This window comes from Amphiura filiformis, chromosome 11, assembly GCF_039555335.1.
Source record: "Amphiura filiformis chromosome 11, Afil_fr2py, whole genome shotgun sequence".
Classification (NCBI taxonomy): Eukaryota; Metazoa; Echinodermata; class Ophiuroidea; order Amphilepidida; family Amphiuridae; genus Amphiura; species Amphiura filiformis.
Genome location: NC_092638.1, coordinates 61210023 through 61235228, shown reverse-complemented (window position 1 = coordinate 61235228; position 25206 = coordinate 61210023). Strand labels below are relative to the sequence as shown.

General features: G+C 35.9%; 2 protein-coding genes across 3 annotated transcripts in view; both read right to left on the bottom strand.

Annotated features, from left to right (window-relative positions):
* The window catches only part of LOC140165105 (T-complex protein 1 subunit zeta-like), a 328487-nt gene that overhangs the window by 38775 nt on the left and 264506 nt on the right, over positions 1-25206 (bottom strand). The window lies entirely within an intron of this gene.
* Positions 3856-25206, bottom strand: part of LOC140165102 (beta-1,3-N-acetylglucosaminyltransferase radical fringe-like) — a 127915-nt gene continuing 106564 nt past the window's right edge. Inside the window, exons 7-11 of the mRNA XM_072188529.1 lie at positions 20485-20555; positions 17594-17688; positions 17152-17240; positions 14504-15142; positions 3856-4173 (exon numbers count right to left, since the gene is read on the bottom strand). Coding sequence (XP_072044630.1) covers positions 15085-15142; positions 17152-17240; positions 17594-17688; positions 20485-20555 — 313 coding nt within the window. The 3' untranslated portion in view covers positions 3856-4173; positions 14504-15084. The remainder of the gene's footprint in view (positions 4174-14503; positions 15143-17151; positions 17241-17593; positions 17689-20484; positions 20556-25206) is intronic.

Sequence of the window (25206 nt, the reverse complement as noted above, 5' to 3'; positions counted from 1 at the left end):
AAATTTACATGTTATTTTTTTAGAATTATCAGATTATTATTTGAAATAAAAGTAGGCCTATACCAATCTATTGTTATGAATGCGTAAAAAAATGTCCTTAAGGTAACTGAAACCAAAGGGTTTTGAAGTTATACGACTTTTGAAAAGGTTTGCATAAAATACACGATTTTGGCAGTTTTGCAATTCGAGCTGAAAATATGATTCTTTTCAGTGCCCACAAATTGTATCACCACAAAATAAATTGTCGATCTAGTCATTGATGAAGTCATCTAAGGCAGATAACACTTATTGATGAAGTCATCTTAGGTAGATAGCACTCATTGATGAAGTCATCTTAGGTAGATAACACTCATTGATGAAGTCATCTTAGGTAGATAACACTCATTGATGAAGTCATCTTAGGTAGATAACACTCATTGATGAAGTCATCTTAGGCAGATAACACTCATTGATGAAGTCATCTTAGGTAGATAGCACACATTGATGAAGTCATATTAGGTAGATAGCACTCATCAACGAAGTCATCTTAGGTAGATAGCACTCATTGATGAAGTCATCTTAGGTAGATAGCACTCATTGATGAAGTCATCTTAGGTAGATAACACTCATTGATGAAGTCATCTTAGGTAGATAACACTCATTGATGAAGTCATCTTAGGCAGATAACACTCATTGATGAAGTCATCTTAGGTAGATAGCACACATTGATGAAGTCATATTAGGTAGATAGCACTCATCAACGAAGTCATCTTAGGTAGATAGCACTCATTGATGAAGTCATCTTAGGTAGATAGCACTCATTGATGAAGTCATCTTAGGTAGATAACACTCATTGATGAAGTCATCTTAGGTAGATAGCACTCATTGATGAAGTCATCTTAGGTAGATAACACTCATTGATGAAGTCATCTTAGGTAGATAACACTCATTGATGAAGTCATCTTAGGTAGATAACACTCATTGATGAAGTCATCTTAGGCAGATAACACTCATTGATGAAGTCATCTTAGGTAGATAGCACACATTGATGAAGTCATATTAGGTAGATAGCACTCATCAACGAAGTCATCTTAGGTAGATAGCACTCATTGATGAAGTCATCTTAGGTAGATAACACTCATTGATGAAGTCATCTTAGGTAGATAACACTCATTGATGAAGCCATCTTAGGTAGATAGCACTCATTGATGAAGTCATATTAGGTAGATAACACTCATTGATGAAGTCATCTTAGGTAGATAGCACTCATTGATGAAGTCATCTTAGGAAGATGGCACTCATCAATGAAGTCATCTTAGGTAGATGGCACTCATTGGTGAAGTCATCTTAGGTAGATGGCACTCATTGATGAAGTCATCTTAGGTAGATAGCACTCATTGATGAAGTCATCTTAGGAAGATGGCACTCATCAATGAAGTCATCTTAGGTAGATGGCACTCATTGGTGAAGTCATCTTAGGTAGATGGCACTCATTGATGAAGTCATCTTAGGTAGATGGCACTCATCAATGAAGTCATCTTAGGTAGATAACACTCATTGATGAAGTCATCTTAGGTAGATACCACTCACTGATGAAGTCATCTTAGGTAGATAACACTCATTGATGAAATCATCTTAGGTAGATAACACTCATTGATGAAGTCATCTTAGGTAGATACCACTCATTGATGAAGTCATCTTAGGTAGATAACACTCATTGATGAAGTCATCTTAGGTAGATAACACTCATTGATGAAATCATCTTAGGTAGATAGTACTCATTGATAAGTCATCTTAGGTAGATAGCACCCGTTGATGAAGTAATCTTAGGTAGATAGCACTCATAGATGCAGTCATCTTCTAAGGTAGATAGCACTCATTGATGAAGTCATCTTAGGTAGATAGCAGAATCATATAATTCATTGATGAAGTCATCTTATGTAGATAGCACTCATTGATGAAGTTATCTTAGGTAGATAGCACTCATTGATGAAGTCATCTTAGGTTGATGAAGTCATCTTAGGTAGATAGCACTCATCAATGAAGTCATCTTAGGTAGATGGCACTCATTGATGAAGTCATCTTAGGTAGATAGCACTCATTGATGAAGTCATCTTAGGAAGATGGCACTCATCAATGAAGTCATCTTAGGTAGATGGCACTCATCAATGAAGTCATCTTAGGTAGATGGCACTCATTGGTGAAGTCATCTTAGGTAGATGGCACTCATTGATGAAGTCATCTTAGGTAGATAGCACTCATTGATGAAGTCATCTTAGGAAGATGGCACTCATCAATGAAGTCATCTTAGGTAGATGGCACTCATTGATGAAGTCATCTTAGGTAAATGGCACTCATCAATGAAGTCATCTTAGGTAGATAACACTCATTGATGAAGTCATCTTAGGTAGATACCACTCACTGATGAAGTCATCTTAGGTAGATAACACTCATTGATGAAATCATCTTAGGTAGATAACACTCATTGATGAAGTCATCTTAGGTAGATACCACTCATTGATGAAGTCATCTTAGGAAGATGGCACTCATCAATGAAGTCATCTTAGGTAGATGGCACTCATTGGTGAAGTCATCTTAGGTAGATAACACTCATTGATGAAATCATCTTAGGTAGATAGTACTCATTGATAAGTCATCTTAGGTAGATAGCACCCGTTGATGAAGTAATCTTAGGTAGATAGCAGAATCATATAATTCATTGATGAAGTCATCTTATGTAGATAGCACTCATTGATGAAGTTATCTTAGGTAGATAACACTCATTGATGAAGTCATCTTATGTAGATAGCACTCATTGATGAAGTCATCTTAGGTAGATAACACTTATTGATGAAGTCATCTTATGTAGATAGCACTCATTGATGAAGTCATCTTAGGTAGATAACACTTATTGATGAAGTTGAAATGCCCTCTCATCACTGTTCCTTCACATTTGGCTGTGATTTCTTTTGGATCCAGATATACTCCCTTTTTTAACTGGATACCCATCAAATGCAGAACACACCAGAAAAGAAAACCACCTCAGAACTGGGACAATCCTATAATTCTAGCTACCATAGCTATGGACGACACAACAAATACTGACGAGGTGATACCTTCAAACAAAAGGATTGATTGGCATTTACCATTGAGGCAACAGATTGGATTGTTGAACTGAACTATATGGAAAAGAAGTGAGTTTTTCCTTTGTTAAAAAGTCCCTAGATCTTATTGGCCATCAATTACAGGCTCCAGTTTTGATATGAGAAGCAAAAACATGTATAACCAATGCCCAAAAGCATGTAAGTACATACTTCAGGTGGCGGTCCCCACTTTTTCATTATGAATGTGTTCACACCATCTAAACAAAACATATTGGGGGTTAAATTTGACTGGGGTAATGCCAAGCTTTCTTCTGATACAAAGATTTCAGTTTTGATAAGGACAAATGGTGGGATAAGGCTATTATCTGGTCGCACACCTTCAACGTTACTATAGTTTGATCAGTTGGTAATCGGCGGAATTGTTAAGCTTTTACCACTACTCTGAAAAGTAAATCCAGGTTAAGAGTGATATAGTTGGCCTATCTGGTCAATTATGTGCATGTTAAATAGAGTAGACTATAGGCATTTGAATTAATAATTTGTGATACTTCTGGTGAGATGCCCCAAGACAACTCTCGAAATAAAAATATTGATATTAATCTGTGATGTTATAAGGCCCGGCGATTACGAGCTGATCAATTTATAGTACTGCATTCATAAGTTCAGCACATAAAATAACAGTAATTTACCATTTTGTGCAATGAAATGGAGATCTTTAGGAGCAACTTGCCTTAATCAAGAAAAACAATACAATGAAAAACAATGACACAAATTCTCATTCCAATTATTTATTTATCAATTTTAAATACCACATTAATTGATTGATAAAAAAAACCCTTTTTCATAATGAACAAATTACTGTTACCATGGAAACATAAAGAGAATCAAAACAAACCAACAAACCCGAGCTTATACCTTTATAACCATCAACCTGCACATTACGTATAAAACTTAACAATATATCACACAAAATATTACCCAGCATCCAATGCAGGTTAATTGGGCTGTTCCAGTTGAAATCCATACACCACCTATGTTAGACATGATCTTAATTTTCCACACAGGGAGTGTGAATTTCAAATGGGGTTACCTGAATGGGTGACTCGCTTGAAATCTACACCCCTGTGTAAGAGATTAAGGCATGTCTAACATAGGTGTGTATAGATGTAGTGGTGTATAGCATGAATGAGTATACTGTAAAAGTGGTTATTTTCGTGTGCATATATTTTTGTGTTTTGCCGATTTTTAGCCATTTCACCTGTTTTAAAATTTGCGATTTTGAGTTTTCTTACATAGACCTATACGTAAAAAAGACATATTTGCATGTTTTTATTTTCGCGATGTAGCTGCATTGAGCGTGAAAAGCGCAAAAATTTATGTACGGCGAAAATTTTCACTTTTACAGTATCACAACCTCTCAAATAACACCTTACATATGTTGCATTCAAGTTGCAAACTGTTGCAAACTCAGACCTGTGTTGCACTACCATAACTTGATGATGATATCTCACAAATGCTTGATAGCTCTTGATTTGGTTACCTTACTGTAAACATTTGATATTTACTGTTTTAGATCAGGTTTTATCTTTTTTGATAACAAAAATTCTTTGATCACTTGGATATTCCAATTCATTTGATCACAATCGTTGGGCAGGAAAAACCTCCATTGGCCACTGAACATGTTTAAAGCAAAACCTCCTATGTAAACTCTTGGCAGTTTTGTGTTAAACATGTTCAAGGGCCACAAGTACATTTAGGTTTTTCTGCCCAGCAATGAATTATGATCAACCCCATGGGCACTACTGCCTTTCTTTCAGAGGCCCTGATTGGTTAATTACATGACATAATCATCTGAATACCCAATCAAAGCAGAACTTTTAGATCTTTCAGCAATTTAAAATTTAATCCCCTCCAGCCCTGCTGAGAAATTCTTACCATATTACTGATATTGCCGTCTTTGTAACCAATCACAAATAGTTCTTACGAGGTTGATACTGTGGCTAGTAGCGCCCATGTGTGTAGAAATAAATCATTTATTATTGTTTTATTATGTTAAAAAAATAACAGATATACAAATAACTTCACATTACATTCATTTATAACATCAATTCTTAGTAATCAAAGAGCACCAAGCAAATTATTGAGGCTCAGCGGCACAAAGACGTATATCCATTAGCAGCTGTGTTTGATTACTTGTATTATGCACAAGTTCTCTTAATGCATAGTGCCTTCCCAATATGAGGCTATGTGTATGCATGTCCCATACAAGGATTTGTGTGTGCATGCACTTCACAGGCAAATGGGGATACATCTTTCTGTCGTTTAGCCAACAAAATTATTAGAAGCAATAAAAATAAAACAAAAGTATTAGCACTTATCACAATTATGCACAGAGATGTTAACTTTCAATTTTTTTTCAATAGAAGGCCGATTCCGCAATGCCGAATTGGTTATTTATAGTATTCTCTACCGAATATTTGATAGCAAATACTTTTCAACCCCCTGAGCACTACCTGATGATCTAACATTGCCTCCGATTGGTCAGTTACATGATATCTTCCATTTTAATCACCAATCAGAATGGAGCTTTGCAAATAATTCACCTCAATTTTTTTGCATGGTGAAATCATTCTAATAATGTTACTGGTCGGTCCAATTGATGATGTAAACCTCTTTTGACCAATAGGCAGGTAGTTCTCATGGGGTTAAGTCAAAAACATTCTTTAGAAGATGAAATAACTTAAAACGGATAGAATAACAAATATTTGTTGAATGTATACAACACCAAATAATTAAAAAAGTCTACACTGGACCTAAGTCTATGTGACGGAGATGGAAATCTGAAATTCCATTGCTCCAACTAAAAACATTTTTGTTTCATGACTAAATGTTATGAAACCTAACTGCTGCAAATGTGACCAAAACATTACTTTTTATGCACAGTTAAGTTGACATGTAACAATATGGATTCCTAATATACGAAGTATGTCCACTATTGGTGTCCAATAAATATATACCCACATGCATTTGGTCCAAGAAAATGGAGTTTTTATGTTGAAACCACAGAGGAGAAAGAAAACAGAGAGCGTACCACCAGTCAAAGTCTCCGCATTACCCGATAATGAGGGCCGATTGTTCCATGAAATGCGACAGGCGCGACTGCTATGCAATTACCGCATATTTTCATGGTCTATCGCGTAATCGTGAAAGCACCCAATGCTCTATCGCGTATCGGTGAAGGCACGCAGCGCTGACGTGATTGTTAGACACGGCACGATCGAACATTCGGCCCTCATGAATAGGCGAGAACTTACATCATACAATACACGGGGACTTTGACTGGTGGTACGCTCTCTGCTTTCTTTCTCCTCTGTGGTTGAAACATTTTTTTCTGCAAGGCTCTGTGTTTTTAAATTTAACTGCTCAGTGCCAGAAGTGGATAAGTGCAATAGCTGCCCTGAGAACATTTGGCAATTTACACACACAGTATCTTGTACTCATCTACACATGGCAGCTATTGCACTTACCCACTTCTCGCACAGAGCAGTCAATATTTTCTTACCCACTACATAAAATCCACTTTGGTCCATCAGATTTTTCACTAAATTTATATTTTTGTCATGATTAACATTGATATTTGGTCCAAAGTGGTGAGAGCCTGAGAAATCTGAATTACATTACAGTATTTTTTCTGGTCCTATGACTTCAAAATTTCTATCTTGTAAACTTGATCATACATTGTTCCCTACATTACTACTCTACGTAGTAAAATAGTTCAATTCTATGCAACATACTATGATCTGTACTCCAATCATGTTCATAAAGCTTCATAAACATCAGAACTTCAAAATCATGTACCTCATTGAGGACATTACAGTTTTGTTGATTTTTGATGCATATACACAGGGGTGGCACCATGGATAAATTGTTACTCTGTGAGTCTAGGGGGCAGAGCCTGTTGGTGGAGATCCAACCTTGTGGACATTTTATATATATGAAATTACATTTCTTTCTTCGAGCCTTCTAGAAAGCTACTTTTTATCAATGAAAATGAACAGATTTTAAAAGGTAATAGACTAAATAGTAACTATCCACTTGTCCTCTGTAGCACCACCACTGCCTATGCTGTAATATTAACAACCCTGTTTAATTGGTTAAAGAAGAAGCCCCACCAGAGCAGTTCATCTGGGGTGAACCAAACCTGCATGGTTATCAAATTAATCAGTGACAAGGTTATCTCTAAATTTGACAGGAGCTACTTGATGTTTTAATGTTATTGTATCAATTAGCACCTGTCAATTTCAGATATAACCATGTCAATGATTAATTTGATAACCAGGCTGGTTTGGTTCACCCCAGAACTGTTCTGGCAGGGCTTCTTCTTTAACTGAAGAGCAGTTGTGTAAAAATAATGAAACAAATTGCTTAAAATTCTTAAACCTGTTTAAATATTATAAGCAACTGGTTGTTCAGTTCACCTGTCAAACAGAGTAAACTTTTAAACTGCATCTTAACAGTGTACAACCCTCGAAAATGACTGGAGCTCTATCTACATGTACCACTCTATTCAACATAATATAATAGTTATAACTACACCTCTTACATATTTACAAGCTAATGGTGCCAATTCGCATACGAGACAAAAATAGATTCAGCTACCACCGACTGACTAATATTTTCTTTTCTGTTATTTCCTACAGCCTCACTCCCAGCATCAAAGTTTGCCACCCTAATTAAATTGCATGTCAGACCCTTATTGAACATGTAATATTTTCACTGTGGTGCTGCTATTTTCTAAAGTCAGATTCACAAACACAGAGATTCATACAAAAAACACTATACCTGATTGGTAAAGCTAAATTTTTGATTCTGATTGGGAGCAGCGTGGCACACTGGTTAAGGTCTTTGCCTTTGGTGCAAGAGGTCCCGGGTTCGATTCCCCGCAGGACCAAAAAAAAAATCTCCGCTCTCCCGTGGTTCATCTGGTAATGGCGGGGCAGATGATCCATGATAAAAGACCTCATTTACAGGCGGTTCCAATCAGGGTAACGCCCCGATTGTCGGCTACACTTGCCTGTCCTGTAAAAATACCCCGACCAGCTATCTACGGCGACCCACTTCGTTCACCAGGTCACTTGTATCTGGCCAAAGTTTCGTCAGCGTTATCTACTAGATTTCAGCTGTTAATGCCTAGATATGCCCAACATAAAAAAACAAATTGGCACCATTAGCTCATAAATACATAAGAGGTGTAAGGGATGAAATCAGAACTCGACCGGCAGTTGACCAGCAGTTACCGGCAGTTGAACCGCTTTCCATTGTTTAGAACAATAGAATCCGGCTCCAACTGGACGGAACTGCCCAGAACCGGCGGTTGAGTTTTGATTTCATCCCTAACAAAACAAATACTACATAGTTTATTGGGGAAATAGGTCAAGCAAATACTACATAGTTTATTGGGGAAATAGGTCAAGCTACTTTCCCCTCGGTATTGGCTACAGGCCTATCGCCCTTCACCCTCTGAGTTTGGGGTGATAGGCCTGTAGCTAGTAACCATGTAGTATTTGTATATTATTAGTCCATCATTGCATCACAAATATTGTATTTAATTATTATTATTATTATATATCCCATTGTATTTAGTAGAAAAATAATTTAGAATATGTACAGAGCAATATTGTTTGAAATAATTATAATTCATCATAATTCATTCCTAGCTAGCGAAGAAAATAAAAACACTTATCACATCTTTAAAACAAGTAAACAAATCAATTTATACAGTAGATATAAAGAGGAATTATTCAGGTGGGTTTGCATAGGTAAAAATAAAAACTTATAGAACAGTAGTATAAAATAAGGACACAGATAAACAAAATGTGCGATAATCACGTTTGGCACAAATAATTAAAAGATGGCCTTGAGGGCTTGAGCACTGTTGCTGGGCATCATATACACCCAGATTCACAACAAATATATAACATACGAGAATGGTCCGGGGGAAGGCTTGCTAAAGTTTTACTGATTATGTACTGCAGTGCATCAGTAGTATTTCCCTTTATTAAAGAAGCCCCGCTAGAGCAGTTCTTCTGGGGTGAACCAAACCTGCTTGGTTATCAAATTAATCAATGACAAGGTTATCTCTGAATTTGATAGGTGCTTATTGATGCAATAACATTAAAACATCAATTAGCACCTGTCAAATTCTGAGATAACCTTGTCATTGATTAATTTGATAACCGGGCAGGTTTGGTTCACTCCAGAAGAACTGCTCTGCAGGGCTTCCTCTTTAACACCACCCACGCTTTGTTTCACATCCAGTTTGGTAATTACGATAGTGTTTTACATGGCTGCTCTGCAAGTATGTCAACATACAGCTCTTGTATGTAAGTGTATACATTCTGTGGGATCACACACCTACATCACTGCAAAACTACAGGTAAAACAAAGTATACTGTACTTTGTCATAATGTCCTATTGTTCCAACATAAATGATTGTGGTTCCACAGCACCATTCTGTATTATTCAACATGCACACACTACCAAGTATTTACTCAACATACAGGGTATAGGCCTAGTCATTTGGAATGTTTTCAAACATGAACTATTACAGATTGGTTAGCTTTTCATGTCTATACGCTATTAGAAGTAAAGGTTCTTAATTCTGTCCCCTGTTTGGAGCCATCAACACAGTTCTGTAAGAACCAGAAAGGTTCTGCAAGACCAAAAATGGTTCAGCAAAGAGTATAAGAACCTTTTTTTAAGAACCTAGAAGGGTTCTTCTTTTTTTCTTGAAGGTTCCATAAAATGGACAAAAAAGGTTAAGGCCTTTTAGAATCATTATTCTGAAAGTGTATGTGGCATTAGTAGCAGAACCTACAGTACAAAAGGTTCTAGGGTGAATGTGAGAATGTTCAATAAAAGTACAATTAGATACTTGCAAACGCACAAGACACTGTTAGATGTGGATGGGAATGTACTAATTTACATCTTTACTAAGGCAATACAGTTTTTCCTGCATAAACACATTCTCGCTAATAATTCAAAACATACACCATATTCAATAAGATCTAAAAAGTTTAGGACAAATTAGCCATCTTTCATAAAGTAAATAAAGTGAAACTGAGTGCAAATGTTAAAAAACAAAAACAAATTAAAAAAAAAACACTTCATCTCATGAACAATTTGTTGTTCTCTAAACAGCTAAAATAGCTCACCTTGGGTAGCCTTTTGTCTGCAATTCGCAATATTTTCCCTGTATGTCTGTAGACAAAATATTTATTTGAAACTTGACACAATGATCTCAAACCAAAAGTTTTGAATATAGGAATATTATAAGACTTGTATGTTGAGAACATTGTTCAATCTTTGAATTATAAAATAATTTCATTTTGTGAATATAATATTTGTAACAAACCACAGGTCAGGTTACTTACAGAAGTTCCACAAAAGTCTTGATACTTTTCAAAATTATGGACATGTCTTGAATTTCAAAACTACAGTGGAATCTTGTAAAAAAATGCTTTGAGCTTGACAGACTCAACTCCCTCATAAGGGACCGTTCACAAACACTTGTAAGGGGGGCCTGATGCAAAAGGGGGCCCTGAAATTTTGACCCTCCTAAGGGGGCCTGAAAAAATTACCACAAATTTTCCTGGAAATATTGAGTTTATATGCTTTTCTATGGGGTTGACCCATAATCTTCATGTCAAAAAGGGGGGCCCTGACATTTTTGAGGTCTGTAAAGGGGGGAACCGAAAAAGGTTTGCGATGAAATTTTTTTGCATCAGGCCCCCCTACAAGTGTTTGTGAATGGTCCCTAATCCCATGTTAAAGCTGAATTTACACCCTTTAACATCGCGGTAGTGATGTGTTGCTTTTGAAAGTGATGCACTGGGCTATTCCATTTAAAATCCACACTACCCCTGTGGTAGATTTTGGAAATATCTTCCACAGAGGGAGTATGGATTTCAAATGGAATTAACACATTTGCAGCCCAATTTAAATTTCATACACCCTCTGAGAAAGATTCAACTTGAATCTTCCTCAAACAGTTTCAAATAGTTGGTTAATATGCTAATTCTAAGTGAAATTCATACTCCCCCTGGCCCTGTGAAAGATATTTCTAAAATCTTCCACATGGGGAGTGTGTACTTTAAATGGATTGCTTATTCCGAGTAATCAAACATCACCTTTTTAAACTGACAGTCATCAATCAATTAGCTAAATGCTCTGAAAATGGGAGTACATGAAAAGCATGTACTTTTATTTCACAGGATTTAAAATTTGGAATCTTTAAGATTGAAATCTAAATCTTTTAAGATTAAAATTTAAATTCCAAATAGGATTAATCACTAACTACAATCCTTTGGGATTTACTTTAAATCCTGCGAAAATAAAGTGTGTGTGCCCAGCATATCGGCAAAAGCGATGGAGTATAAATTCGGCTTTAATGTGCAAAAAAAATCATAACATTTTTGCCCAAAAGGTTTATTACACATACTTAATAATAATATCATTATAATAGTTATTATGATTTCATTTAAATATCTATGTACAATAACAAAGCACACTTCAGGTCCCTAGTAACCGGTACCATCTTTCTTTAACACACACATATTATAGATCAAGTATTTTCAAACTTAGCTACATTTCCACTACTGACAGAAAACTAAAAGGTCACAATTTTCATCAGATGACCTAAAATTATATTAATGTAAGTGCAGCAAAGTTTGAACAAACCTATGTTTATTTAACACATATATTGACTTCCGAAATTTATAAATGAAGTATACCTAGCAACTTCAATAATGAGTAAATACAATGGCTCAAACAGACCAGGTTGAATTCAGTGTCATGATTAACACATAGTAGTTCTCTTTGACTTCCAGGGAACGTCTTTGTTCAAAAGCCACATTTAAAGTCTGTATTTGAACAAGGCTCGCTAAGCATGTTTTGCTACAATGTAATGAGGTATAGAACGACGCCATGCAGCTATAGGACATGAAGAACCACTATTGGGCCATTCTATTAAAAATTCACACTCCCCATGTGAAAGAATTTTGAAATATCTTCCATTAGGGGGAGTATGAATTTCAAATGGAATGAGCACATTAAGCAGCTCCATTTGAATTTCATACACCCTCTGAGAAAGATTCAACCTGAATCTTCCATTGTGGAAGGGTGAGTTTTAAATGGAGCTGCTGATGTGTTCGTTCCATTTGAAATTCATACTCCCCCTGTAAAAGATATTTCCAAAATCTTCCACATGGGTAGTATGGATTTTAAATGGAATAGGCCATTAAGGCTATTAGCTGTTCAGAAAGTGTTTTAAATAGCTGATATTAAAGCGACTAAAATAAGTGCCTACAAAATACAAAATATTTTTTATTTTGCCACATCCTTTAATTCCAATATTACATTTTGGTTAAGGGCTGGGGTATGAACGTTTGGACAGTATTTATTTTGGGACATTAGAGCACATCAGACATATCGAATTGCATTCTGAATACGAAGAATGTCATTCTGATATCAAATAATTTTGAATTTTGAAATTAGCAATTTAATACACATTTTATGGCAAATCATTAAAATTGATATTTTGATATTTAACAGTACTTGAAGTAAACTTTATAAATCTGATGATTTATACTTAAAGTGTATGTAGGTGGGTTGAAAAGCCGACGATCAATTGAAAATTTTGACCTTTCGTATTGAAGATATGGATTATTTTCCCCAAAACACACAAAAAAATTAGGTCTTTTGGGGAAAAAATCCATATCTTCAATATGAAAGGTCAAAATTTTCAATTGACCGTCGGCTTTTCCTCCCTGCTACATACACTTTAAGAATATATCATTAGATTTATATAATTTACTTTTGAGGACTGTTATATATCAAAATTCAAAAATATCAAATTTTATAATTTGTCATAAAATTTGTATTATATTGTGATTTTCAAAAATGAAAATTATTTGATATCAGAAAGACATGCTTCAGTATTCAGAATACAATTCGATAGGTCTGAGGTGCTCTCATGTGCCACAAAAAATACTATCGAAACGCAATAAACGCTCATTTTAGATCCCTTAATGCAATATCAGGGACTGTCTTTTAGAATTTGCATGAGAGCATTAAATAGCTCTTCTGGAGCCTTCAAAGAGAGCTGTTTAGAGCATTTACATTGGAATTTAAAGAGAGAATGGCCAACTAAGAAGAGCTAAAAATCACTCTCCTATATCAGATTTAAGGAGAGCAGTAGAGAATGATTGCTTTCACTCTCCACAAAAGGCAGTCCCTGCACTATTGTTAAAACATGGTTTTATTGTATGTAGCCTGAATTTTATTACATTTTATGATTTATGCTCTATTCCAAGCAAAGTTATGAATCTTTGGATACCAAAGATTGATCTTTCCAACTCCATAAGAAATATATTTGGAAAGTTTTATTATAGTTGGTAAAAATCTGACAATCAAAAATATGGATCTACCGTATCAAATATTACTGTCTTTGCGTCGGTGTTTTAGATATTAAGACACCGCAAGATTATTACTGTTACAATCAGTGGTGACACCAGGAATTTTTATTTTTTCATGTAATTTGGGGTTTGCCTTAAAACTGGGGGGATGGGGGAAAGAAAATATTTGAATATTTTCCCCCAGTGGTAATTAGAGACCAGTAGAAAGGGTATCAAAATAGCAACTGATTACTCAGAGGTTTGGAAAGGGTTGAAGAAATCCCATATAACAAGGTATCCAAATTGTTTCAAAAACTCTAGAAATTGTGCAAAAATCTAAATTCCTATTCTTTTTCCTGCAAAATTTTTGAAGAAGAAGATGAAACACATTTGTAGTTGCAGATATATTTCTTTGAGTATGTCAGATTTTGTCATGGTTTATATGCAGATTGGATGTGCTTCACATTGTAGTATATGTGTATTACACTAATAGCGTGCAGCAGTCCAATATGACCAAAACACAGATTTGAAAGTATAGAGAGCATATGGCATCCATATGCTATTTGTTACTTTTTCAACATATGTTTTGGGCAATATGCAATTTTTGTTGTTACAATGCTTTGAAATTGCTTTCCTGAAACCATGGCAGAGTTACACATACTTATCATCTTAAACCTGCCTGGTTATCAAATTAATCAGTGACAAGGTTATCTCTGAATTTGACAGGTGCTAATTGATAATAGGGTGAAGGTGGAACATCAAAGTTTTAAGACAAGCAATGCTACAAAATCAAAAGTGAATTCAGCCTCATACATGTTCAATTAAATTATGGTCAGCCTATAGAATGCCAAATAACGCAAGCAGCAGTGTTCCTCTATGGGTATCTAGTTGAAATCCATATACCCTGTATGGAAGACATTACCTTAATCTTCCAACACAGTGCGTGTGAATTTCAAATAGAGTTACCTGAATGGGTGACTCCATTTGAAATCTACACCCACTGTGTGGGATATTAAGGTCATGTCTTCCATAGGGGGTGTAAGGATTGCAACTGGAATAGCCCATCGGAGGGACCGCTGGCAAGGAGCATATAATTGAAAGGATAACTTATAATCCTCTTGTCCTATCACTAGGATCCGCAACATGCTCACCTATCAGGGCACAGTTCTTTAACCCCAATACATTTGCACATTCATTGAATGACCTTTGACAATTTGGTGTCATACTCTGCAACTTGAGATCAAATTGTGTACTATGATTGTTTAATTGAGGTTATTGAACTACGCCATTGGGATGAGGCCATTGTAGATAAAGCATAAAAAACCTTGACAAGAAATACACAAAATATCTTAACATTGTTATATGACAACAGTCAGCTTATCATACATCAAAGTAGATGCACTGCAACTAGTCACAGACAGATAAAACAAGAATTCCACATAAAACGAGACATCTAGAGATCTCCAATAGAGCACCAATGGATGGAATAGATGTAGACTATAACAGCTAGTTGCTACGGTAACTACGTCATTTCTATGGTAACGGGGTCATCTGTGGGGACATTTTCCGAGTGTAGGGTTGAGTAAACAGTGTAACGACTTGAATCTGGGGAAAACAAAGACAAATATGATAAGAAATTCATTAGTAATTGCATCGGTAAGAGTAATATGATATAGTGTTTGAACAGAATGTTACTTCAGTTTGTTCAAATAGACCAGAAGTGGGGAAGTGCAATAGCTGCCCTGAGGACATTTGTCAGTATATTGTACTTATCTCTACATGGTAGCTACACATGGCAGCTATTGCACTTACCCACTTTTGTACGGCAACGATGTGTGCATCGTGATGACATATTCTCGGTTAAATTTGCAAGTCTTTTGGGACATACTGAAAAGGTGAATCTATTGAAAATATTTTTTTTCTGTATTCCTTTCATAAGAAACTTTCATTCTAATTCGTCGGCTGTATTCCATAGTGGCGTATAGTGATTTTTAGTATTTTTTTTGAAAATTGGCACACATGTCTTTAATGATGTTCTCTTTCATTTTTTCTAAGTCTCATCAATCATAATTAGCTAATTAATTAGTAATTAATTAATTAAATGTGGTGTATAGTTACAAAGTGACATTTTTCGTATTCCATAGTGGCGTATCGACCATACGCCACTTTTTATACACATTTTATAATTATGAAATATCGGCAAAATGAAAAACATCGTATGTCATAGTGGCGTCTGGCGTGTCGGACCTATACGCCACTATGGAATACTGAACGACAAAAGTAACGCCATAGGGATTACACGGCGACCGAGGTGGCGTCACGGTTAACGTAAGGTTAGGGTATTGCGTTTTTGTTCGCTTTTCCATAGTGACGTATAGTTTTATTGTCAGTTTGCCAGCAATAGTATGTATTTATTTCTTTTGAAAAATATATAACAATAAAATCTATTTAGTTTACTACAGAAATTTCACATCATTTACAAAATATAATGAATGTCTGATTTACACAACTCGATTTTAAATTGGTATTTCTTCAAACCCGATTTTCTCGAAAAGTTGTTTATTCGCGGCGCCCCACTATACGCCACTATGGAATACGGACGACGAATTCATGTATGATGTTACAAATATAATAAAATACGCAGTAACCAAAGTTCTTGATATCTGATCCAGAAATTGCACTTACTTTGTGTACGTTTCAGCAACACTGTTGCCTTTGTCAACACTTGATGATGAGTGATTCCTACTGGCAACCGATGCTAGATGTATCTCCAGCGTAGGTCTTGGTGTTGCCAGAGACGACGGACAGTATCAACTCTCACACATTTTTGATGAGTTTCTAGAACTGGGTTCAAGAAAATCCCCAGATGGAAAATCAACTGGCAATACCAAGACCTACGCTGGAGATACATCTACCGTCGGGTTGCCAGTAGGAATCACTCATCATCAAGTGTTGACAAAGGTAACAGTGTTGCTGAAACATACACAAAGTAAGTGCAATTTCTGGATCAGATATCAAGAACTTTGGTTACTGAGTTTACTCTACCAATCCTGATGAAATTATTCAACCATAATAAAATACGGTTATCACTTTCAGTCAAGGGGTATAGCCATTCCAGTCAGCAAAAACTCTTCTAGGGAGGCAAATTTATTCAGGCTTTCCTGCCATCTTTCCCAAGTTTGAAATTCATGCCTATAGAATTCATTATTGTTATTTTCCAAAAATTAAAAAGTGTTTGTGCAGCAAAAAACTAAATGTTTGCACTTTTTGGACTTGGAACACAATCTGAATTCACATACTACACCCACTGAAGCATGCTTTCAATTCTTCAATATGTGAACTTGTGCCCGAAGACCGTGTTTAATTCTGCATTTTAAATGATAATGAAACTTGGGGAAAATAATGAGTAATGAAAAAGTTACCGTGTTTATTTTCTGAAAATATGTGACAGGAAAACCAGAATCAAGTGTGACAAGCCTTTAACAAAGTGTAAGTCTACAGCTCTTTAAAAGGGCATTTCGTGATCCACAGCATCATTTCCCCCACTTTTCTCAAAAAAAGTTGAGATTTTTATACCACTGGAAACCTCTCGCTACATGTACAAAAAATTTTACCTGGTAGGGTCTTGAGTTTCACTGTATGCTCCATTTGGTATCTGCACTACATTGATTCTCTTCTCATCTATGCCATAGCTTAGGGTTATCTGAAAATGACAAGGAAAATATACATTACTGCTTAAAAATAACTGCAATCTGGTGAGTTTGCATCAATGTAAAGATGTAGAGAAGGGATACAGCTTTACAGAAGTGCAGTGCCCTGACAGCCAACAGCTAGAATTACCGTCACACCCAGACCATGGCTACAAACCATTATTGCAAATATTCTGCTTGCTTTCAATACCAGTTTTGAATAGTTGGTCAGGTTTGATTGCTCTTACCAACTGTAAATGAAATTAAACTTGTTTATTCTAGTGAAACTGGTGCAGTACCTTAATCAACCTACACCTAGAATTACCATCACAGCCAGGATCAGACCCCTGAATTGAGTGTTGCTTACCTGCTTTGATAGTTGGTCAGGTTTGATAGTTCTTAGCGACTGCAGATGAGAATTAAACTTGTTTATTCTAGTCAATGGTTGTTTTAATAATGTTTCTGCAATAAAATAGAAATGGGAAAAAAATAATTAATTTACATTTTTGAACATGATGTGTGTGCAAATTTATTCAAGGACATGTGAAGTGGTAACCCCATGAACACTATCAGCCTTTCTTACAGCTTGTCCATGCTACTATTTCCATGATTTAAGTACACACCTTTTTGCGACATTACACACACTAAGCACTATATGCGACACCTAGATGTGTAACATCAATCAAATTCTATGGTATATAATTGTCGCTTGTACATTTGTACAAATGCACTGTGATCAGTCTAAAACATAAAACAATGTGTGGATGTTGATGCCTTCGACAATGAAAATCAATCAATCCTGTATATAATCACTTGGAGAATTTTTGTTAGCAACAGATGTTTAATTGTATATTTGATCATCCCACACAGTAAGTGAGGCACATATGTTGTAAATTTTGTTAATTGAGATTTTTGCATTTTCATAAAGAAGTAAGTTTGAATAACAAGGAGTGAAATCAAGATCGTACCAAGAAATCTAAGACCACGGGTGTGTGTGTGGGGGGGGTGCAGTGGCAGGAATAGTCCACAAACAGGCAGATTTTACATGTACCATTCAGAATTTTTTTTTTGTTGTTGAAAAATTAATACAACACATTCTTACATTTAATGTTATGCAGTGTTGACAAAATATTTTACATATTGTCTGCAACAAAAGGTTCATTATAACATTTCGACAACTTGTTTAAAATCACTTCAAATTGAAATGTAATTGAAGGTTGAAATCAGGCTGACAGTGGTGGTGCCACGAATTTTTTTCGGGGCATTGAGGGGCAAAGTGAATTTCATGGGGGGGAATCTACAAATGTTATGTAATCTTGGGTTTTACAGGGGACAACAGTTCCCCCCTAGATGAAAAATGTTGTTCTGCGTATTTTTTTACCTTAAATGTGACTTAATTACTCTAAGCTATATGCCTTTCAATGACAAAAGATAGTTTCCAAAGTAACAAATTTGAATATTTCATCCATAAGGATGGTTCCCGCCACCTTTTGTAACAGGATTATTACAGCGTGACAGACCTAAATGTGCCGCCCTGTGCTCATAATATGTGTCTTTCGAGGGAAATTTTAAGGTAAATTTTATCACTTTTGAAAAGCTCGCTTTTTTCATTCAAATTGGTGTAAATTGGTAAAGCTGCATCATGCTAAATGAGGTATCAAAATACGCAGAACAAAATTCTCCATCTATCAACCACTTTATTTGGTAATTTAAATTGAGTATCTTTGCTTTTGTTTTAAGTGTAAGGATTCTTATTGTACACAGTATAGCAACATTCATGGGCGTCAATCCGGGGGGGGGGGGCCCGGGGCCCCGCTTTGCGTCAAAATTACCCATATTTTGTTTGGTGGGACAGGGGCCCTACTTTTCGGCAAAATGACCCATTTTTTGTTCTTTTCAGCCATTTTTTAACATTTTTGGTCGGGTGCCCCCCCCCCCACATTTCTAGCCGTATTGGTGTTAATGACAACATTGCATAAGACAAAAGATATCTTTCAGATTGTTTCAAAATGTTGGAGCAGGTATGATAAATATTATGACAGATAACCTACGGGCATTACCCTTCCCTTCCATACAAACCCTTCCTTTATCAATATCCCTTATATCCTCAAATGAACTATAATGTCTTGTAAAACATGCTAAAATAACAAACAGCCTATTTCTGAATATCTCAAAATATGTTTTGTTGCGTCTGTCGTCTGCTAACTTGTTTTGTGTTTGACAAATTGACAAGCATTCAAATTAGACCCATGTATGGAAGTGAATGAAATAACAAACAGCCTATTTCTGAATATTTCAAAATGTGTTTTGTTGCACCGTTGTCTGCTTCTGTAAAAGTGGTAATTTTCGCACATGTAATTTTTCGCGCTTGGCCGATTTTGAACTACATTGCTTGTTTTTAATTTCGCAATTTTGAGTTTTCTTACATAAACCTATACATTAAAAGAATATATTCATGTGTTTTTATTTTCGCAGTAGCTGTGTTGTACGTGAAAAGCGTGAAAATTAATGAACCGCAAAAATTTCCACTTTTTTACAGTAGCTTGTTTTGTGTCTGACAAATTGACAAGCATTCAAATTAGATCCATGTATGATAGTGAGTTCCATTTAATGTTTATGTGAAATTTTCTGATGCAAAATGTGATATTTCAAATTGCTGCCTTGTGTATTTTTTTACAATATTGGGCTATTCCATTTGAAATCCATACACCCCCTGTGGAAGACATGACCTTAATTGCCCAGTCCCACCAAAGGAATGAAGATTCATATGGGGTTTATCCATTTAGGTAACCCCATTTGAAATCTACACCCCCTGTGTGGAAGATTAAGGACATGTCTTCCATAGGGGTGTATGGATTTAACTGGAATAGCCCATTGTTATTACTAGTGTTGGTTTATATTTCTTTTTGAATGAACATGGGGTTTTAAAGCAATAATGTGCAATTTGCTCACAGTGACACCCTCAATTTTTCTGGCATTTCTACTTTTTGCATGATTGTAATACCCAATGATGTGCAGATTCTGTGTATTGGTATGAAATTAAAAGAGGACATAGATCTGATAGTGAAGACTAAGAATATTTGGGAAAAATAAAATCACACATTGTTACTTAATACTCAATGCACCTTAAACTTACATACCAAAGCCTAATGAATGATTACAAATGCATCTCATCTTGTAAAATAACAAAAATGTATTCAGAGGTCACACAAGGCAGCCATCAGTTATATCACAGTTTGTGCCCCATTCAACACTTACCTATAATAAATCCTATGGATACGTCGTCAGGGAGACGAATCCTATTGCACATGCTTTTAAATGTTCCACCACTGTAATGACAAAAAAACATAAAACCAGCATAATGAAAGAACTTGTATTTAAGAAAAGAGCTTTGATAGATAAAAAGAAAATCTCATGGATATGTCTTCTGGGAGACAAATCCTATTGCACACGCCAAGGTGTTATGTAAGAACTCATATTCGACAGTAAACCTTAGAGCTTAGATAAAGGAGCTGTCCTATGCACACTTACATAAATGAATGCTGTCGACATATAATATATAACTTAATGGGATAGAATTGGATGGTAATATCATGTGGCTATTCCAATTAAAATCTACACTACCTCTGTGGAAGATTTAGCTAAAGTCTTATACAGAGGGAGAATGAATTTTGAATAGAATAGATAATTGTGTAACTTCCCTGGGTATGAAATACTCACTCCAGTTGTGGAAGATATAGGTAAAGCCATAATACAGGGGGAGTATGGGTATCAAAATGATTAACCCTGACCAATTACATATGAAAAACATACTCCCTCTGTGGAAGACATTTCCAGAATCTTACACAGGGGTAGTGTGGATTTTGAATGGAATAGCCTAATTTGTTGTTATAATAAAAGGCAGAAATGAAGAAACTAGTTTGTATCAGATGATCCTGTCAATCAAGTTTCCCATGGTATGTGCTTCCTCATCAATCACCATCGTCAATGTCATTATCGTCATCATCATTATCATCATTTTTATCATCCTCATCATCAAATACAGTTTTTTTGTGTCCGGGGAGGCGGATTGCCCACCCAGCCGCCCACTGGTTATGCCACTGCTTTCAACTCCCAACCCACTACCCTTGCTGTTTTGAACACAATAACCATGATAACCTATATTTTATTTTATTTTATTTATTTTATTTTTATAACCCAAACATCAATAAACATTTCTGACAATATCATGAAATACTTAAATATCCACCAAACTATACCACAATAGCAATATTTATGTTGACATTGATAGAGTGATAAGCTTAATTTTTACACACTTTACTTCTTTCAAAAATATTTATGTTCCATTTTGTACCATAAAACAACCTAAAATTGCACAAAAGAGAGAAAATGTAGGTCGATTCTAGAACAACAAAAGTCAAAGGTGTCTTGCACTGACACAGTTTTGCTACCCTTTGTCTAAATAAATGCCATACCAAAATACAGAGTGAATCTCAAAGAGATATATACTCAATTTGTCTTTTAAGAAATAAAATGGCGCCTGTACAGGGAAACTTGTGATTAATCAACTTCTAAAAAAGTATTTTTCAAGAGTATACCTGAACGAAAATCACTCATACACAGCACTAAAACTAACATTTGACAAACTTTGTCATAAAATAATATGACATCATTCATGAGCAAGGGAAAAAGGGTTACAGTCAACCAAGTCATCCATAAGCTTAAAATGAGACAAAATCACTCAAAACATGCACTTTTTCCCCCTGCATGCGCAATGTTTGGTGAATAAACACAAATCAGTCAATCCATGCTCTTCAACACACACAAGCTGTGTTGTTGAGATGATGACGTTTGGGCCCAATTACAAATGTCTCCCAATCTTGATTCCATATTCTATAATTTTATCGCAACTGTGTTGTCTTCAACCGAAAATGTATAACAAAATTTGTCTTCCACATCAGAAACTGAACTACTTACGGCAAAACAATATACCTGGGCAAAATTCCCTGCAAAATTAATATGAATATTTAGAAAATCATATTCTCCAACACAACTTGGACTGCATTATTATCTGGCAACACTGACAACATTAGTTGCCATGTTTAAATAACCTTGGCCAATGTTGTTTCAACCTAAAATAAGTTGTTTTTAAAGAAAACAACAAATCCCACTGTCTGATTCCTGATTCTTAACAAAAGTGTGAAAAGTTGCACGGAGAGTTCAGTGTGGTGATAAGATAATTCTATCGTAGTTGGCAACGATATTGTTCCTAGACGCTGTATTTCACAGGGAATGTGTTGTGCAAAAATAATAATATTTTTAAGAGAATTGGTTTCATATTTTCTTTAACAATATCATATTTTATTTATTATGAAAGAGCCGTGTATATTACAAGTCTCATCTAGTCATGCAAATATTGACAAAATAGTAAAAGCTTTACAATGCTAAAATTGCTGATCTGTGTAGGGGAAGAAGGCAGGTGTATACAATAGGTGCATAACCCGCTTCACAGCCATTTTTTCTTAATTTTTCTCAAATTGGGTCCAACTCTGACTGCTCTAGACCATTGGTTACAACTTACAAATGATCATGACTTCCCAGGGCAAGAACCACGGTAATAGACCTGGGTGGCTATGAGCAATGACAAGCACAATCGCCACAAATTTACAGACTGTTGGCATGTTGAAAGCAACCTAAAGACAGCTAGAGGTAGGCTCTGCTGAAGTAGCCCAATTACCAGTCAGAATAAAAAGGCACCCAAAATCCTGATATTTGTGTGCTTTTATCACCCAATTGGGTGGATGATCACTCAATTAAGTACACGTCCTGCGCTTCAAGATCGATTAATAAGGTGGATTTATAAAGCACTTGAGACAAGCAAGTCAGAACTTTTATGATTCAAAAGCTGTAAATCAGCAACAGAAATAGTATTATTTAAAAAATGATGCCTTGAAAGATTTTTAACAAATCACAGCGACTTTTATCCGAGACGTGGCAACTTGGCAAGTCATTTGAAAGCAGCCCAATTGGATGGATTACGATGGCACACATGATAATAGCCTATGTTAGATAACAGGCTTTGCGGTTTGAGGAGCGATTGATCACTCCCCTCAAATAAAGCTGTGGAGAGCTTTTTATTGCTTGTCTACTTTTGGTGTAACAATAATAATCACATACGATATACAATACAGTAAAAATGCTCTCCTAGTGCTCTCCTGTAGCTCCCCTGCAAATATCAAACGGCAAAGCCTGAGATAAGGTTGCTAAACCCACAATTTATTAGTTAGCCCAATTGGGTGCCATTAGGAAATTGTCACCACACAACTTTTCACCATTTCCTGTTCCATAGAAACCAATGGCAACAAGAAAAATTGGGCGATTTTTTGACCATTTGATCCACCATTCTTGTTTTAAAAAAATGGAAACGCTACGATTAGAAAGAGCTAATACTAGACCCGAGCTCAATACTACTAATACTGAAGTGAGTACATGTACACTCTATACCTATTCATACAGTCATTTAGCATTAATCTGGGCAATATATTATCACTTCTACCATGATGGGTTTGAAAAGGAGCTGACTTTGCTGACTACGCTTAACTATTTCCAGGGAATAATTGATTCGCGGAGGTGTCGGTGTCTTTGTGTACAGGTGTAACGCTTTGGTGACTTTTAGCTAGAAGTGTGATTTGGCTTGTTCTGTCTAGATTCGGTGTTACGAATATTAACAATTTGTGCCAAGTGGACGGTTTTTTACTACACCCATTTTTTGGTTGAGATTTTGCTTTTCCATACATTTTCTATCTATTCAAGAGAGTTTGAAACTGCAATTTTGTTTCAGCTTAGGGGAAGGGGGAATGAAGATACTCAATACATGGATCCTGGCTTTCTATCCAAAGTCAGTTTGTGTCCTTAACCCTAACTATACTAAAACTCATTGAATCACACTAGGAAAACCACTGCGCATGTATCAAACGTGATGCCATAATGCAATCATCGTAAATCATTATACCCACAGAATCGTTGCAAAACCCCTGTTGCTACCAGTCGGTGATCTTGTGCTTGGCACATGAGGGGTCCATGGTTCGAATCCTGAGGGTACCAAGTGACTTGTTCATCTTATCTCCTTTGTCGTTTTTTTTTCAGTTTGGCTACGGCTCTGCCCCCAGCTCTGGACCCATGAACTTGCAGTTCATACAGGTGTCTATGGTGACCCCTTTCAATGGGTTGCCCCTTGCTGCAACAACACCCTTATCTTTAACAAATCTAGCTCAAAGTTTACTGGCCATCAATGACCCACTGAAATGGCAAAGTCAAAGCAAATGATAGATTGGACCCATAGCATCATTTGCCTGCTGACAAAGGTGATATTTTGTGTTGCCAAAATGCAAAAAAAGGACAACATCCATTCATCTGATCAAATTACTTCTAAAACTGATCAAATTTTTACTATACAACTTAACAGATCTAATCTCAAAATCAATCTCATCTTACATGGCTGAGTTCACATCAAAGGTATAGAAACTATACAACAAAGAACTTTACCTTGTAGTTTGTAATACATATCATTACCATGGATCAAGTCAAAGTTAGAAAGTAGTATATAATTACAGGGTAATTATGAACTAAGACTATTAAGAATGAGGCTCGCTTGGTAGTAATTGCGCCCGGAAACAAGAAGCAGTAGACCATGAAGTGGAAAGTCATTACTATGTGTATTGTTTGGTTGAACAAACACAATGCGTCTGTCACAATAAAAGAATACCGCACGTGTTATAAACAGCTACCTGTTCCGACTAAGAACCTTCATACACTATGGATTACAATGGCCTCATCCCAATGCAATAGTTCAATAAACTCAATTAAACAATCATGGTGTAAAATTTACCCTCCAATTGCAGAGTATGAGTTTTTGTACCCAAATTGTCAAAGGTCATCCAATGAATGTGCAAATGTATGGGGGTTAAAGAACTGTGCACT